Consider the following 19,802-nt stretch of genomic DNA (forward strand, 5'->3'; position numbering starts at 1 on the left):
CGATATAAATGACAGAATGTTTTTATTTCGACCAAATGTAAGAATAATGTTCTTTGTTTACGCTTTCAAACTTAAATAAATACTTTTAAATGCGAAAGTAGCACATTATTTATGTTATCACAATTGATAGCAGATGGACATTGAAAAAGGTATAAACTCTGTAAATCAATAGACGAAAGTGCTCCTTGAGAAGAACCTTATAAATTCGCGCTTAGACAGGAACGCGGAAATCACACTTCCATGAAATTTAGAGATTCAACAGTATTTAAGTACAGATGTATATCGTATACATTAGTTAAGCACATTAGAGATTCGAAACTCCACCATTTCAAACAACTGATTTCATAAGTTAAATTTGTTAAGTCTTATGAACTCCTTAAGCATATTCATTTGTTTTTTGGAATTATACCAAGAAGTATTTTTAGTCAGAAAAATGCCAATCACATGAACAAACAGTTCGAGAGTTATATTTCAGATTAGAAAACAACATGCGACCGGATTTTATGCATCGGGGTCTGTATTCATATCAATACTTTTGAACCTTTGTTTACTCAAATACGCCATGTTTCGTAATTAATATATATGATGCAGAGACGATAAACATCATAAAACACGAATTTCGACCAAGTTTAATCAAGCACTTAGTTTATACATCATAACGTTACATTTCGCAAATTGTCACAATTTGGAGAGCTCTGTATTTCAGTCGCATTACACATAGGCAAGCTCAATTTTTTTTACGTGACAGTAGCAAGTATATATCTAAAATAATGGGGCCAGTTTTATAAAACAGATAAGAATAGAGATTTTCTTTTTCACTTTTCGTTGTGATCAAGCAATGAGTGCATTTAAGAAGCAATGGACTCGTTATGAATCAGTTTAAATTAACATTGTTCGAAAGATAGTCGATATAAAATAGAAACCGTGATTATCTCGCATATATTAAAAAAAGTGATTTGGTTCGCTCAAATACACCACTGTTCAGACCACTTACGTATTTAACGATTAAATGGCATTTTTGAATTAGATTCGGCGTACCTTTAATTCAATATTCAACTACATCTGATTTTGAAAAACACATTTTTGTCATAGTTGTTGCAAACATTATATACAACGTTTTCACAGCTTTTCTTGTTGAGAATTGGTTGACAACAATTTGGTTACGTAAAAATTGATTAGCAAACTAAAGATCGATGAATTAAGCATTCTCTTTCAAATAATCTTCAAATGTAAAAATCGGAGATCAACGACCATTTGATCTAATTACTGTGAATGTAAAATAAGCACAATGATAAACTGTTACTTTGTCAATGCGCCTGCATGTAACTAAAGTAATTACAAGCAACTGTATTGTTTGAAATTCAATGCAGAATCGAGCATAAATAATTAGTGAGTACAAATCGTCCTTACCAAATCAAGAGGCATAGCGTAGTTGAAAATAAGTTCGAACGATATGAAGTTACGAATGCGCACTAAATATTGAATATTCGCGTTTTTCATGAACTTAATCACTTGAATTTTTACATAATGAATATTTTTGAGTGGCTTGACAATCAGTGAGAACATAAGTTATGGTGAGTATTCATTATTCACTAGGCTATCGGCTTTACAGCTCGACCAGTTCGACATTTTTAGTTTCGGTTTCAGTCTCAACTTCATTAATAAAACGTAAACAAAAACAACGAAAACATTCTAAACACATTCATCGTTGCAATTAGACAATTGAATACCAAAGCTGTCAATGACTTATTTTATCGTACTGCATTTTGACATTGGTCGCCGATAATATCTCTCTTTTCCTTGCAACAGACGTGGCAGTTACATCTCGGCAAATCGTATTACGATCATGTTTAGATTTAACATGCTTCTTTGAGGTGTCATTAAAATCAAAATGTGATTTCATGGAAATTAAAGTTTTTTTAGTTTATTGTCATTGCTGTACCATGTTAAAAAATTTAACAAGATATGTTTGCCGCCAAAGACATACTACTCATAACAACAAAATTAAAAGAAAATTTCGTTTTGCAAATATACGCATACTTGTAGGAAGAAATCAATTTAAAAAGATTAGTAATACAAGATTTGATGTCATTTGAAAAGCTGTTATTAATTATTAATTTGGCTCGTCAAAAAGTGTGTTTGCCTACAATTCTATGGTAACCCGCTCGCGGTCAATGAATTCTCAATTCTTCTGAGCTTTTCCTGTTTGCGCATTACTTCTTTATAAACAATTCGGCAATAAACATCAAAGCGTGTGTTAAAAAATGGAAATAAATAATGCCAAAAATGCTAGTATTTTTTTCGTCAGGGATATTGTTGTCGGTTTTTACAAGAAAAGTCAATATTGGCTGAAATAAGTTATTGTACTTTATGGACTCAAAGTTCAAAATTTACTTTTGAATCGAGAGATATCAACACATTTCTTCAAATGCACAGATTCGGCATCTTCAAAGAATTAACACGTTGACACTTATTTTAAAGACCTCAACAAGAAATTTTCAGAACAGGAAGAAGTGAATACTAGAATAGCAGATTATGTCTTCAAGAACGAAACTGAAAGGAGCATAATTAGTTATAAGGTAAAATTAATAACGATGAAGCAATAATATCATAAACAGCGGAAAACCGCATATCAAAAAGCGTGTAGTAGGCTGAAAACGATTCAAGCGATTCGAAACAACTGAAAAAGCTATCAAATACATGGTGGAAACATGTAACAGAAAACTTGGCTGCAAGATAGCCGCCAGCAAATTCGATATGGCCTATCGTTTAAAGAAAAAAACAGAATGAAAGAAGAACATTGTAATGGGGATATGTTCTTCAGAAATGCACAGGAATACGTTACACGCGTCGTTTTTAAGAACCATCATACCTGGTTAGACCTGTCATGGCCTAACCGACCTGCGAAATAAAGGCGATCAGTGTCGTAACCTGTATCACTGGAAAGTATACACTAATGAGCAAAGTGGTTAACGCAATCAACGTTATTATTTTGAATAAAGATGAAATGCTAAAACAGTTCAAATAAATAAGAAGTAATAAAGTTGGTAATAACAAATATTGATCATTACATAAATAGTGTTTTCCATAAATGTATATCATATACCATATATGCGTTACATTAAGTATATTTACTCTGTATATGGATAAATGCAAGTCATATACAGTAAATGGATACATTTTATAGTACAACACACGAAAATTAATAGTTCGTATATATGCCAAGATAATGTTTTTAAGTAATATATTATATCGTTTGGAGTTCATTTAGTTTCGAAATTGCTGTATATGTTGTATCGAATAGGAACAGCATATAAAATGACTGTGTTAATCATCTGATAGAAATCCTTCGTAGTGGCCATATTTATGTGCAACGCATTATATAAACCTTCGCTTGATTTTACCATCAGGAGGCGTTTTTTGTCCCGACGACTACTGTCGCCACTCGGACGGATGTTCCCGTACTATGGCCCTTAATTTCACGTGGAAAGACGACAGAATGAGTTATTTGTAACTTAAAAATCGATTTTATCTTAGTTCAGAACAAAAGTTTGTGCATCATATGCATTAAGTTTGAAGTTTAATAAAAACAAATTTGTGTCAATGACTCGAGCTAAACAATGGATTTCGTATGACGTTTATTCAAGTATACAGTGGTACGACGGGTATTACGACGTGTATCGTAACTTTAATGAAATGACAAATGTATTTTTAGAATGAGTTTCACAATTTCAGATTAAATGCATCTGTTATTATCGTGCCCCTTTTTTATTTAGTCCTACTGCGTGGTGTTGGGTGAATCTCTCCTCCCCTCTTCTTCCAGTCCATGGCAGCTGCGGCAGAGGGCGCTCTACGCAGAATGAAGGGTATGATGGGAACATTAACCGAAACAAACCATGATCGCAATCATAAAACGGTCAGAAGTCGATATAATTATTAACAGATCAAGCATTAGAACAATTATTGTCCATACAAATGGCCATTAGAGAAATCGTTGTCAACATCCGCAGGTCGTATATTAAAGACATTTAATCAATTGTTTCAACAATCTAGAATGATACAAAACACAACTTGAAAAGGTGTATGCAAAGAAATCGTATTTGAATGATGCCGTATAATGCTGGATTAAAAAGGCGTTCCACTGTTGTTAAGCGATTTATATCAATTATAAATTACATAACCTTTTTCTGAATATATATCAAACCCCGGATACTATGCAATGGACCTTCTTCAAATCGGAGACAATACTTTCCTCTCTTGGAATGTACCATCTTCCCGGACAAGTTCTGAAACAAGATTACAGATCTGCTGATCCCAAGGACAGGATGAGCGACAAGAAGGTGCTCAACTTCACGAATTGGGACTTTAAAGAAGGGATTTCGGAACTAAGTGTACTTTTCCAAGTATCTAGCCTATACATGGATGTCCGCTTGCAGTGTGGAGACGATGAACGTTCTCTTCTATCATGACGGGTAAGCAATGAATGTAAGTTGTCAATCTGACAATGCTTCTCAATGTTTTAAAGAATAGTATCTAAATTAAATTAAATTAAATACAAAAGGATCAGCGGAATCAATTAAATACTTCAAACACTTCATATTTATAACCTTACTGATAATTATAATGAACAGGAGTTATGGATAACTATATTTAGAAATAGTGACAATGATACATGTTTTTCCAATTCTCATGTTGATGTTTTGAAGAATTTAAAACAGGTTCTGTTCTTCAATGTGAATAACAAGAAGCTTAATATGTATCATTTGTGTATTCCTATCGAATTTCTTTATGTGCGTAGCGTAATCAACACTATCTGCAACACAAGAAATACGTTTTGTGAAATTCTATAGTATATTGAAGATTTTGAGAAGTTTTTAGACCGATCGGCGTAGTCCTTTTGGATTCGACATAACAACAAATTAATTAATTACAATATCGTTGCTTTTAAAAGATATTCTTATTTATATGTTAATTTCATTCGTGTTTATTTAAAGCGGGTATATAGGACTGAGTGTAAAATAATGTGTAGTGTTTGTCTTTCTCGTTACATGTACTAAATCTATTTCAATTAATATTCGGAGCAAGAAGTATTATCATGATGCTAAGTTTTGTCTACAAAAGATAGTCTTTTATTTAAGGCAATTAACAAATTGTATTAACCATGATGGAAAACACAACTTAATACAACAATTAATTTTAAACTGATTAACGCTGGGGTCACCGCCATGGAACGGTCAATGCACAGCATTTGAGCTTTAGACCCTTAAAAAGACCGCCGGACCTTACACCACGTGTCAGAGTTAACGTTTACACTACATCATTGTCATGCGTATTAAAAACAATAAAAAGGAATAAAAGTTCGATTCAAGTACACTTTAATTGCCAAACTGGTATTGGTAGTACTCTTTGGTTAAAGAGTACTTTTCAACTATCAAAGCCGGCTGTTTAAGACCACATATAATAAAGCTTAAAAATGTTAAAAAGCCTAGAAAAACAGTGTATGACCCGATTTTTGGTGTTAACATTTTGTCCACCGTTCGTGTGTAGTCAATACATACGTTGTCAACTCTCTAGAGGCCACGTTTGTAATCGTAAGGTGATTTTCGTAAATATGAATACATATCGAGAAATATATTTTTTAATGTGTACAGAACCTTGATGTAAATATATCTTTGTTCCAGTTCTGTATACGTCATTACTGACATTAGATGGGAAGAGGACAACGACAACGAGCGAGGCATGGTATTGTAATGCGCATGGGGGTTAGAGGGTTAGGGTAAGGGGTAGGGGTAGGGTTAGGGTCGGGTTTGGGTATAGGGTTAGCCTTAACCCTAACCTTAACCCTAACCTTTACCCTAACCCGATCCCTAACCTTAACCCTAACCCTAACCATTAACCAGGGTTATCACCCCTATACCATGCCTCGATCGTTGTCTTTGTCCTCTTCTCACATTAGATGGCGGTGAAAGTTGTCTTACTACTTATTTACTATTTTCACCAAACTCAGCCAAATTGCATCTTATGTCATATATATCAAAGTTCAAGAGACAACGCATCAGGACTCTCAAGGTTTAAGTCTGTTATCAGACATTAATGGGAATCACTCTGGCCGAAACCGACGGATCAAACATAAATTCAACGAAGATTTACAGCTAAGGTATTTTATGATGGTCATATTTTTAAATTCAATATTAAGTGTTAAATGGTAGTTTTGACGTATAACTTTATTTTTACTATTTACTGTTTTGAGCTTCTTTACTATGATGAACAGTGACATGACATGCATCAAAACTTTATTTAAAATTATTTCGCGATGTAAAAAAATGGCATTAGTAGGTCTTCGTCGGACCATCCATGATGCATGTTGTAGACCCGCGTGGCACCAGCCAAGTATCGCTTATCAGTAGTCGTCATCATCATCATCGTCCTTATTTGTCCAACCCCAACCCTGCCTGTTGTAGACCCTCGTGGTACTAGCCAAGTATTGCTCTGGGATTGGTGGCAGTCTGAAAAAAAGAAATACAAAAATGCCTAGTAGATAATACTAAAACACACATGTTTTGTCATGGCATGATTCAAGTTTTGATAAAAAATGGAACAAATAGTATTATAAGTAATAATCGACATGTTATGTGATAAAGTGAATATCGGGGACAAAATTCACTTAAGCATTATCCTTTTCTATTAATATTGTTTTGAACAGTCATTTCTCGAAACAAAAATTTGTTTAATTGCTTACTCGGCATGATAGCAGAGAAAGTTGATCTCCACCATACACGAAGCAGCAACCCATCTGTAGTCCAGGGACTCTGAAATGTACGCGCAGTTCCGGGCGCCCTCTTCCGAGGTAACAGTATCGAAAGTGGTGTTCCAATTCGTGAAGTTGAGAGCCTTCTTGTCGCTCATCCTCTTCCAGTCCTTGGGGTTCAACAGATCTGTGATGTCCATCCAAAACATGCCCGGGAAGATTGTGCCTGGAAAAAGAGTGCCATGCATGAGAAAAATGCAAAAAGATTGGGAAATCAATCAAAATGAATGACATCTTTGCATCCAAGATAAATATAGCGCCTTTCGGAAAACTGGACGTAAAACTTTAATCATGTCCCATGCAAATCACGCACTTTGATAACAAAGTCCAAAAACCTTTGCCGATAATTAACTGACTTTTATCATTAATGTATGTACGTACCAAACATACCTTTTATTCTACGAAGAGCGCCCTCTGCCGCAGCTGCCATGGACTGGGACACAGGGGACAAGAGATGCCCACCCAACACCTCGCAGTATGACTGTGTAGTAATGATAATAAACGATGTCAGAATTATTCTACCCCAATAATCATATAAATTTGATTACTTGGTTATTTTTGTTAGCATAAAATAAAAACACAAAATATTTAAACGTTTGTAACACGTAATGTGTCAGTATTTTTATAAAGGCTATATAGTCTATATGCTGCTGATATAAACCAAAGATGACAATAGCAACGGACGGTAGGCTGCAAAATGTGCAAAATCCAAGCACGTTGAAAGGGCATTAGTTGTAATGCAATGTTAAATTAATTTCACTGACAACTATGCCGCTTTAAAAAATGTATTGAATTCACATTTATGTTCGCGGCGCTCGCTCTGCGGAGTCCATAACCAGATAACGCGAAGAAAAATCTACGATAATCAATCAAGAAATGTTATTTTTTACCGATTTCAGTTTGGTGTTTTTCGTTTCAGATAGCTTTTTCCGTAAAAAACGGTTTCTGCAACATTTATACTTTCGAAAGCATTTTGAACAAAACGATTTAACTGATGAGATAACAATAACATTATTTATGTGGATAATCTTTATGTAATACCCAAATTGTCAGTCAATATGGAAATATTCATCGCAATATTTATTTATGCATGCTGATACGCAATAACACTTATTTCAGTGTCATTGATTTAACAAATTGAAATACGTGCACGAAAACAAAACAGTGATTCATCATATGGTGTATGTGCGAACTAGGTAATTATTAATGTCTTTACCCTGGCATCTATCCATGTGACATTAAGGCCCACTGCATGGTAACATCCGTCTGCGTGGTGACAGAAACTGTCAGGACACACAGCACCACCTGTCGGTTGTTATAATAAAATGTCACACTATAATACGATATGAAACATAATGTCGCCAATACTGAAGTAGGAGATATGATCGTTGCCACCATTCAACCGACCTTTATTTTGCCCAATGACCTATACAACTCATGGTATTACATACGACAACAAATACAGGATTGCCTCCCCTGGGTTAATGGTGGACGTTGTTTACATCGCGGGTCACAAAAGACAGCTATTTTATTAATTAAACTTCAAATTTTCAAATTTTATAATGGCAAACCGGTACACAGGTAAATATGCCCCTCTGTCCAGTTCAAGGGACGGGATGACACGGGACTCTAAGCGAAGGAGACATGCTACCAGTGACTCGTCGGTACCGTGCTCACCCCACCCAAACCAGGGTGACCTTCAGTTTTCCGCCACATCCCGTGCGCAGTTCGAGCATATGGACATGGAGCATAAGTTAAACTGTCTTTTTGACATGATATCAACAAACTATGATATGAACTACAAATTGGATTGTTTAAATAACAGTTTTTATCATTCAAAAGCAATCAATGACGTCACAGAGGCCCGTCTACGACTCCTTGAGTACAAAAGTCTCGACATTGAAGCCCGTTCCCTCCGTAATAACCTAATTTTCAATGGATTTCCTGAGTGTGTTGGTACCGAGGAATGTACCCAAACGATCCTAGAGTTCCTGACAAGCAAACTCAATATGACTCTTGGGCTACACAGCATAGTTGAAGCAAGGAGAATTGGCCGGCGCATCGTTGCCCGTGCACAAGGCACTACACGCGGTCGGGCGATACTCGTTACACTGTCTGACCCGCGTTATGTCAATGATATCATGGACAGCGCAAAACTGTTGAAAAACACTCACTTCGGAATATCGCGGGACTATCCACGTGAGATAAGCGAAGCACGCAAGGAGCTGTGGCCTGAATTCAAGGCGACTCGTGAAAAATACGGCAGCAAGAGCGTGAAAATGCTATTCCCGGCGGCACTATCTGTTCACGGCGAGGTTATCAGGAACCTGTTTCCTGATTGGCATAGTATATTGCGCGGTTCCAGAAACTCCGACGTTGCCTCACGCGTTGATCAACGCTTCCAGAAAATCACCGCAGATTATGCCGTCAGTGCTCAACCACCGAAATTAAGCACGGAGCCCCCAAAGGAACCCATATCTGTTCGTGAGGTACAATCAGCCTCAGAAGATGAATCGGACGCAGCTGTCGATGAACCGGAGCTCCCAACCGAAACGCCACGTCGTTCCAAAGGAAAGGCTCCAGCGGCGCCCAAACAGCGCAGCAGGAAACCGTCACTCTCACCCACCAAATTGTCCTCGAGACAGCCCGGATACCTGATGGAGGTCCACCCAGTTATGTCACAAGCGACCCCGATAACATCTCCAAGACCAGCGGCCGGAAATACGGTGATCGATAACCCCACTGCGACTGTTGTCTAGGGTCACACCGGGAACGTGGCATTTTGTGTCAATTGTGTATTTTTGCCCTGCTCCTCGTCTAAAACCCGTTGTGAACATGTTCATCAAACACTTCCGCTTTCTTCATACAGCGACACGGACTCTGCTGAAAACGCGCCACCTTGTGTACCTACAAAAACAAATTTGAATGTGAATGTGTGTTCTCATACGCCTGACAATCATGTTAATCTTTCGATAGGATCATTAAATGTATGTGGTCTGAAAACAAAATCCAATTATCCAGAATTCCAATAATTAATTTCAAATTATGATATTTTATGCACCCAAGAAACAAAACTTGATAAATTTGACAAAATTGACATTCCTAATTATACATTTTTATCTAAGCCACGGCTTGAAAATTATAAGCGAAAATCAGGCGGCTTGGGATATTTTATAAAAAATGAAATTATGAATAAACTTTCGGTAACAACACCAGAATCTAAATGCGAGTACATTGTTTGGCTAAAAATAAGTAATGGTCAAGAAAATGTCACTATCGGTAATGTGTATATACCCCCAGAACAATCAAGATTTCACAATGATGATGAACTCTTTCTACTAGAAAATGAAATCGCTAATACGTGCACTCAATTCGATAATATTCTTTTAACGGGCGACTTTAATGGCTACACATCAAATTTACCAGACTACACCGACCTCGATAACTTCTTATCTCAACACTTTCAAATTGATGGAGGTACGATGAACGCGTGTTACCCATCACAAATATTGACCCAACTAGGAATCCCACTCCAACGTAATTCACAATGTAATAAAACAAATAAAACGGGACATAAACTACTAGAAATATGCAAGTTTAATAACTTAATTATTACGAATGGTCGCTTTGGTAAGGATTCAAATATTGGGAAACATACTTTAAGAAATACCTCAGTGATTGATTATGCCCTATCGTCCATCAATTTACTTTATAAATTAAACGAGTTCGAGATAATTGACGTTGACGGACTTTTATCAGATGGTCATAGCCTGTTATCTATCACAGTTAATTTACCCTTTGATAAAACCCTAACCCCGATCCCAGAAATAAACACTAAAAACACCCCCGCCCCCCTAAATGGAATCCTAATAAACAAAACGACTTTGTTTCTAATATAGACAATACAGAAATAATGAAATACAGGAATTGCTGAATAATCGTCCAAATAATGACATACAAACATTCTTAAATAAAATTACCAATAAAATCTCAAATATCTTCCTACAGTCTGCGCGCAAATCGTTCCCTCACCATATTAATAAACAAAGAAGTAAAACTTCTTATTTAAAAGCTACACCAAAACCATGGTTTGGGCCTCAATGTCACAAGGCACGAAATAAATACAATCACGCTCGTAAAGCTTACCAATTACACAAATCCACACTAAATAAACGTAACCTAGATTCGGCCAGCCGCCACTATAAACACGTTCTCAATACGTATATAAACAAACATAAATATACTGTAGAAAATAAGTTACGGTCAGTGAACGCCTCAAACCCCAAAGAATATTGGAAACTTTTTAACAATATAAATAAAAGTAAAAAGGAAAGTGAAAGCCCAAATATCGAACAGTTTTTTAAATTCTTTAAAGATACTAACGCAACTATACACCCAGATATATTGCCACCAGACCCGGATGAACATGGTACACCTGATACATACAATGTCGAAGCCTTGAATACACCTATCACCTGCAACGAAATAAATAAAGTGATTATAAAATTAAAGAATGGCAAAGCGCCATCACAAACTGACAATGTTTTAAATGAATTCATTAAGAACACTTCTTTCAAAATGCTCCCAATATATTGCAGTCTTTTCAACACAATTTTAGACACCGGAATCTTACCTGAAGCTTGGTTAATCGGTGCAATAAAACCCATATTTAAAAATAAAGGATCTAAGCTTGATCCTAACAATTACAGACCGATTACAATTTTAAGTTGTTTAGGCAAGCTATTTACAGCTGTAATTAACAAACGAATAAACACTTTTCTAGAAGACAATAACTTACTTCATGAGAACCAAGCTGGATTTCGCTCAGGTTATTCGACATGCGACCATATATTTACATTAAATATGCTTATTCAAAAATTAAGGGCCGCTAAAAGAAAATTATTTTGTTCATTCATAGATTTTTCGGCTGCATTCGATTCTATCTGGAGAACAGGTCTGTGGCATAAAATACTTAAACTTGGAATTCAAGGTAAAATATTCACCATTATCACAAATTTGTATTCTAATATTAAATCCTGTGTTTCTCTCAATGGTGAACTATCCCAAATGTTTTTTAGTACTTTAGGAGCGAGACAAGGAGAAAACCTATCTCCTATACTTTTCTCTATGTACATGAACGATCTTGATGCTTTCTTACAACAAACGTGTAATGGAATAAGTCTAGAAGTTAATATAAATGATGCCATCCACTTCCTAAAATTACTTATCTTACTATATGCAGATGACACCATAATCCTCGGTGAAAATGAAGAAGAATTCCAAAACAAACTGAATTGCTTCTATAACTACTGCACGACTTGGAAATTAAATGTCAATTATTCCAAAACTAAAGTTATGGTTTTTCGGACAACTAAAACCTCCAAATATAAATTCTACATAAATAACCAATTGCTCGAAACAGTCAAAGAATACAAATATCTAGGTGTCTTTTTCTCTTCATCTGGAAGTTTTTTAAATTGTAGAAAATATCTCGTAGAACAAGCCAACAAGGCACTGTTCCACGTGTTCACAAAAATAAATAATCTTAATTTACCAATTGACCTGCAAATCAAACTATTTGACCAAACTATAGTCCCTTTTTTGACATATGGTTGTGAAGTATGGGGATATGAGAATCTAGACATAATCGAGAATGTCCATTGTTCTTTCCTACGAAGAATCATTAAAGTTAAAAAATCTACGCCAAGATATTGCTTATATGCAGAACTTGGAAGATACCCGCTGGATATAATTATAAAAACAAGAATGATAAGGTTTTGGAACAAGATAATAACAAGCAAACACACTAAATTTTCCTTTTTGATGTATAAATTTATGATAAACTCACATATAAACAATAAATGGACTAACTTTATTGCCAGCATCTTAAACTCTACTGGCCTTTCATTTTTATGGTTACAGCAAGAGAACATTTCGACAAATAACATACATAAGCAAGTCAAGACAACTTTAACTGATCAGTTTATCCAGTGTTGGAATGCGCAGATACAATGTTCATCTAAAGGCAAAATGTATGGATTATTTAAAAATAATACCAACTTTGAACATTATCTTACAGCCTTACCTCAATCACTACGATTAAGTATGCTGCATTTCCGCACCGGCAACCATCTATTCCCAGTTGAGTCTTGCCGCTTTTCTCAAAACTTCATACCCCATGAGAATCGAAAGTGTAACCTCTGTAATACAAACGACATTGGGGACGAAATGCATTACCTTTTATTATGTCCTCACTTCAAAGAAAAAAGAACAAAATTAATCCCTTCTAATTATACGCTCCGTCCAAACGTCATTAAATTCCATGATTTAATGTGCACTAACAATCCTGTCACACTTAAAAACACAGCTTTATTTATGAAACACTTAATCAATGCCTTTCGGCGCTCGTAATAAAATAGTTGCATACACGTACCTAAAGACACAGTATTTTCTTTTGAGAAGTATACCTCTAATACTCTAAAATTAATGACCCACATAATAATATAAAACCTACCTCGCTATGGCGCACGAAATAATCCAATTGCCATTGTTAAAAGTTCCACTCTATTACGTTTACAAACAGTCCAACTCATCCATCAATGAAATATTACGCTACACTGTCTCATCACGTTTATATAACACTCCCGTCAATGAAATGCCAGTTATCGCTTCTATCGACAATCCACACAACGCAGGGGCACCATAGAGGGTTGTACGCTTATTACCGTTTACATTTTATGAACTGAAATTCCTGATAAACGTCTAACCGAACTATTTAATTGCTTAATAGTTCCTCGACGGTTACCCTCTCTCATTTTATTAGACGGGAGAGTACTCTATTTATACTAGGAAGACCTACCTACGTTCAACCATAAAATCACATTAAAAAATGGATATTGCAAAAATTAAAACTCACTACTCGAATGCATGTTCTTGTATGTATTAAATAAAGAAAATGTCACGTAAAAAAAAATAATTAAAAATAAATAAATAATAATATAAAAAATGGTAGAACTATGTTCCCTGTCTTATGGTAAGTGTAATCGTAATATTTGCTCTTCCTAGCTTTATAATCACCACTATCATAATCATCATGGCCATCACCATTGTCGTCATCTCGATCATCATCATGATTACTAGTATCATCATTATCAGTATGACTATCATTATTAGCATCGTTGTTGTTGTTGTTACTATTATTAGAAGTATTATTATAACTAACGCTGTTGTTGTAAATCATTAATCCTACTCTTTAATATGGAGTGTATCCACATAAATATTCCACCACTAACTGTTAACTATTTAATGTTGTTGTTTGTGTTACTTTTGTAGAAGTACTATTATAACAAATGTTGTTGTTGGTGATCACTATACATTATTTTGTAATTAGAACGAATTCACATACGTACTTAACTATTAATTATCCAACACCTACGGGTTCGAAACCCAAATTTTCTTTTGTTTGTAGACAATATATTGTTTAAATAACCATTATGTTACTGACCCTCTATTGGAGAATTTTCACATGACAACCACTTTCCCAATTGATCTACTATGATTTATCGTATATAATACTGTTTGTTTGATATCTGTGTAATTATCTTATACATATGCTCACATGTTATTACAAAATGTCATTGTTTTGTAACCTGTGAAAACAAATAAAGTTCTGTTCTGTTCTGTTCTACAATAACATAAAAACTTAGCTGTTGTCACACAGCTGGTGTTTGGTTTGGTAATTGAACAAACATAGATTGTACACCAATTTAAGAGCTTGCAGTAAAATCAAGGCTCCACATTGTATCAAAACAGGCACTTATAAAGAATTAAGCATTTAATTAATTCATAATGTTAACCTTATATGTTTGTTGTGTTTTTATACGCCCTCGCACTGTACATTCCGGCATGTTGATATTGTCAATAAATTTATCGGCATTTGCATCAAAACATTATATTTGACTTAGTCTGGATTCCAACACCTTACCTTTTGCGACAAGAATCCAGTAAAAGACCAGAATGAATGTCCCGTCTATAGTCATTATGCTTGGCTCCACTCTCGGGATTACTACTACGAACAACACAGAAAGGTACTAAGGCAGTCGCAGTTCTCACCAATCATGTTCTGTATAAGAGTCTTTCGTGCGGAATCTGTTTGGGGTTTTGGGTTGGCAGATTGTTAAATTATAGGCGCTGTTACGTTTCAAATAAGTTGTCGTTTCAACATGGGATTAGTTTAAACTTTATTTCAAGCAAATATTGCATGTAAACATGTACCCTGTAAATATCATTCGAAATATTCATATACCAAAATTAAATGTGCTTTTGATTGGAAAACAAGGTCGATGTGACACTCAGATAAATTCTTCTCCGTTTGTTTGGAGTTGCGACTGTAATCATTGTGGTCAGAAGTCAAACTGAAAGTGTTTAGATTACATGTGAAAAGGGTAGGAGTAGACACTATCTATGAGAAATAATAAAATAAAAATAAAATACAATATAGGCTTGTATTCATGTTTATTCAATGGTGTTCGATTACATTATTCAAATTTGAGTGATTCAACGACTTCCCCTAATGTAACTGTAAAATTGATATCAAAAATACAGATTAGGTAGGGTATCTAGAATTTTAAAGGGGCCTTTTCACAGATTTTGGCATTTTTTAACTTATTCATTAAATGCTTTATATTGATAATTGTAAACATTGGATCGTAAAAGCTCCAGTAAAAAATCAAGAATAAAATTAAAAAAAGGAAAAGAACATTGCCCGGAGCAGGTTTCGAACCAGTGACCCCTCTGGAGTCCTGCCATAGTCCTGAAGTAAAAACGCTTTAGCCTACTGAGCTATTCCGCCGAGTACACATACTTGACGTATTTTATACGTTATATAAGCAATCTTTGTAGTTTCACAAAATTTAACGACAAAAACAGAACTCTCCAAATTATTCAATCGTTTCGCGTTGCAACGCTTTATAATGTTTAGGTTTTAAAATCGTCAAAAGATGCATATAATGGCTATATTAGACCATGGTAAATGTTCAGTATTACTGTTTCCTCACAAATATCATAACTAAAACGAAAATTTGCGAATCTGAAACAACTTTTTAAAATTTTGTCAATTTACCAAAGCGTGAAAAGATCCCTTTAATAGCTCACCATATTTAAAAAGCTTATGTGCGCGCACAATGTTAAGTAATTCCAACTTCATTATGCGGAACTATTTCTATAAGTAAAAGTATGTGTACTTGCCGTATTTGCCATTTAAGATAACATATATGTCTGACCGTTCGTATATAAGACTGTAAAGCCGCGTTTCTAACTGCCTCTTTAACTGGTGTATTTATCTTATTTCTAGTGCAATGCAAGCATACATATGCCTTCAAATCTGATTTAGTTAAATTGGTTCACTCAAGATATGCGAATTCTTGGTTATCGCTTGTGCTATTTTCCCATGGCTGACCGAAATAAAACGCACTTTCGAAAACAACTTGACATTATGATAAACTATTGCATTACACGTACACAATTAAGACGTAATATAACAACAGATATATTACCAATAGAGACACTCTTCCAAAGTATCGGTTGATATCAATCGTCATGCCATCGACAGGTTTTAATCCCACGATGTATTATTTTGAAAGTATGCGTCAATTCACCAGCTTTACACAGTAAAACATGTCATCATGTACTGTATTGCATTGTGAAAACAATGGGTTACTTGCTATGAGCATTTTCATATCAAAGTTCCAATATAATCCGGAAGATTATGCCGTACCTTAAATGCCCTGCAATCATTATCATGTTACTTTGACGCTCTTTAAACAAGATGAGAATTATTGTTATACAAGTATAAAGTGCGAATATTTTTGCGCCTGATTGTTCGACGACATTCGGGTGAATGTGTTTCCTCTACTTCAGACAGTATTGCTACTAGAAAGACAATACTTAATACGAACAGTTGGCAGTTTGGTCGAACGTGACTAAAGCGGTCTAACGGGATTCAAACTTTAACCAGCATGCGATCTTGCTCCCCTTGATATTTAGTTTCACTCTTAACCGGAGTTATGGTTTTTAGTAGCAAACGCATTTTAGCTTGTGTCGCGCATCACTCAAACGTGTATTGATGCGTTAGTAATAAAACCTTAAAGGGGCCTTTTCACAGATTTTGGCATGGTTTGAAGTTTGTCATTAAATGCTTTATATTGATAAATGTAAACATTGGTTCTAAAAAGCTCCTGTAAAAATCAATAATAAAATTTAAAAAAAGAAAACACAGGTAACCCTCAGCAGGACTCGAACCACTGACCCCTGGTGTTCTGGAGTAAAAAGTCTGCGCATTAGACCTCTCGGCCATCCTTCCGTATACCATTGGTGGTGTATTTTATACTTCATATAACCGATCCTCGTAGTTTCACAAACTATAACGACAACAGCAGAACTCTCCAAATTATTAATTCGTTTCGCGTTGCAACGCTTTATAATTTTCAGGTTTTTAAATCGTCAAAAGATGCATATAAAGGCTATTTTAGAGCATGGTAAATGTTCAGTATTACGCTTTCCTCACAAATATCATAACTAAAACAAAAATTTGCGAATATGAAACAACTTTATTCAATTTTGTCAATTTACCAAAACGTGAAAAGGCCCCTTTAAAAGCATTTACAACTGTTTTATTTTGCTGAGGTAACACGGACACGTGTCTAAATTTGAAAAGAAACACTGACAAACTAAATACAACTGTTCACTGGGTCAATGCGTTCTTTAGCGGTGTTCGGATACCCGGAATCAAACGTATGCCAGCCTATTTCATTTCAAATTTGAAATTGACATAAACTGTTTATCTGTCTGTTTAAGCACTATAAAGATTGTAAGAACAAATATAATTTTTTTAACTCCGGATTCTTTTTCAGGAGAGGCACATTGTCTATTGCTTTACTAAACCGCTGTTCTACAAATCCGTTGATCGCAGGTTGGAATTTCGACCCGGCAATTTAAATTGTGTGACCATTTGTCCTTAATTCAAAATTTTAGTTGTTTACTTCCATTTTCCTTTTATCACGCGGATATTGTCTCTTACTGGCATAGGTATGTGATATTGTACTGGCTGTCAAACCAGCTTTTCCATGAACAATGTGTGAGCAACTCTCCGTAGAATGACTGAAATACTGTTGGGAACTACGCGTCATCCTAACAAAACCTAAACAAACAAACGTTTTCGAGAACATAATATAGTTAACTATCATTATTATTTATAGTTAAGCGTTCGAACTTTTCAATACTTGATATATATTTTAACAGATAGTGATCACAATCAACTCACTCGTCTAATTTTTAAACGGACATAATAGGATCTGGTGAACAGGTTGTTTGTTTAGAATTCTGTGGTAAATAAGTACGCAAAAATAGCAGAAGACATGTCAAGATAAGACTAATTGTCTGGGTTGAAAACGTTGTTGCGCTGTTCTAGTTGTAAGACTTTCTATGTTTGCGCTTTGTATTAAAGGCGCTTGGACATCAGTAGCATTATTTAATTAAGCATATGATCATATGCGGTACATTGGGATGTTGAAGAAATCATGAATCTGATTTGTAACGAATACCGAAAACGTTAAAACATGTGATCGGTTTTGTGCGGTGACCCCAGCTTTATTCTACTATGTGTGTATGTTGTTTCGTATTGTTTTTGCAAATGGTTACTTGTCATAAATATAGGAACACGAACGTGTGTATAATAGGAATGCAATACTGCTCGAACAACTGGAGTTTCACTTCTTTATATGATGACAATACTAGTGCTTTGTATCTCATATAACTTCATACAAGAAGTCCATATTGTATGTACCAACATCCCACTAACAAGGACACCTAACAAGTTTAGATTAGGTTTGGAATATTAACATGAAACACTTTAAATCAGAATGTGTGATGTTGTAATAATATTCACAAACCTCGCTCGTAATTGACCACGCAGCTTTTAGGATAATATTCAAAGTAGTTCCTTCCCAACTAATCGTTACAAATGGTTTACTATTTGTATTATCGCTATAAATAATAACCATATACGAAATGATATGGTGCATATGTTTTTCAACCGGGATATATTTAGCTTGTGTAAATATAATTAATATATGTTTTTTTGAGTGTATGATTTCATTTTGCCAAACTGTGAACACGTCCCTTTAACCTCTAAGATTTCTAAGTTTGCAGAAATGAGCAGAGAGCAAAGAAGCACGGATGCGTATCGAATCAAATTAGGGACCGAGGAATGCACGGGCTTAATACCCCTAGCTTCAGTTGCCTCGCATGCGTCGCGGAGACATGATGACGACGTCGCAGGGTTTGTTCGTGACAGTTTGCTGGATTTTGATGACAAACGGTAATACAAATATGCTATACTATACTATTTTATGCAGATTTTAAATTGGGTTTGCTTTTTAAATAATCTACATTAATGAATATGCTGAAAAATATTAACAAATATGCGATGTCCTTGTAAATATGTATGCTTGTTATGATTGGGAATATACAACAGTATGTTCAGCTATATATACTTGATATATGTGTGGAACACTGACCAAATGCATTTATTTCGAAAAACTTTTACACTTAAGTGGTGTTACTGATAGTTTAAAAGCACTTACAAATGCTGTAAAAAATAGCGCGTCATATCATTACCTAGACTGTTGTATAGTAAAACTTAATCAATAAATTAGTTGTGGTTGCCTCCTTTTTCGGAACGCAAATTATAAATCAATGTAGTAATGTTGGCTCAAAACGTTTTCTTCTTAATGTGCTGAAAAAGGGGATCTATTTTACAATTAACTAAAGAAGTTAAGAAATAATCAAACGGATGAAAACTGAATGCTACTTAGTAAACATAGGTCAGATTATATGCTGTGTATATAAAACCAAACATTAGATTACGGTAGGGCACAAACAAGAGAACTCGAATTATCCGGATATAAGAATTCTAAAATTTAATGTTATGTTTGAT

General features: G+C 35.0%; 3 protein-coding genes across 6 annotated transcripts in view; 2 read left to right on the forward strand and 1 right to left on the reverse strand.

Annotated features, from left to right (window-relative positions):
- The window catches only part of LOC127871242 (perlucin-like protein), a 207,435-nt gene that overhangs the window by 80,731 nt on the left and 106,902 nt on the right, over positions 1-19,802 (forward strand). The gene's annotated exons all lie outside the window — the stretch shown is intronic.
- Positions 6,401-8,247, reverse strand: LOC127872555 (snaclec 1-like). Its single transcript, XM_052415880.1, has 5 exons — positions 8,241-8,247; positions 8,025-8,113; positions 7,199-7,289; positions 6,740-6,974; positions 6,401-6,506 (listed from the first exon to the last, which is right to left on the reverse strand). The coding sequence occupies exons 1-5, from the start codon at positions 8,245-8,247 to the stop codon at positions 6,401-6,403; spliced, it is 528 nt and encodes a 175-aa protein (XP_052271840.1).
- LOC127871243 (snaclec 1-like) overlaps positions 19,028-19,802 on the forward strand; it is a 301,714-nt gene continuing 300,939 nt past the window's right edge. For all 4 annotated transcript variants that reach the window (XM_052413993.1, XM_052413995.1, XM_052413994.1 and 1 more), the window contains exon 1: positions 19,028-19,184. In XM_052413993.1, the coding sequence (XP_052269953.1) occupies positions 19,112-19,184 (73 nt within the window). In that variant the 5' untranslated portion in view covers positions 19,028-19,111. The remainder of the gene's footprint in view (positions 19,185-19,802) is intronic.

The sequence above is a fragment of the Dreissena polymorpha genome, chromosome 3 (assembly GCF_020536995.1).
Source record: "Dreissena polymorpha isolate Duluth1 chromosome 3, UMN_Dpol_1.0, whole genome shotgun sequence".
NCBI lineage: Eukaryota > Metazoa > Mollusca > Bivalvia > Myida > Dreissenidae > Dreissena > Dreissena polymorpha.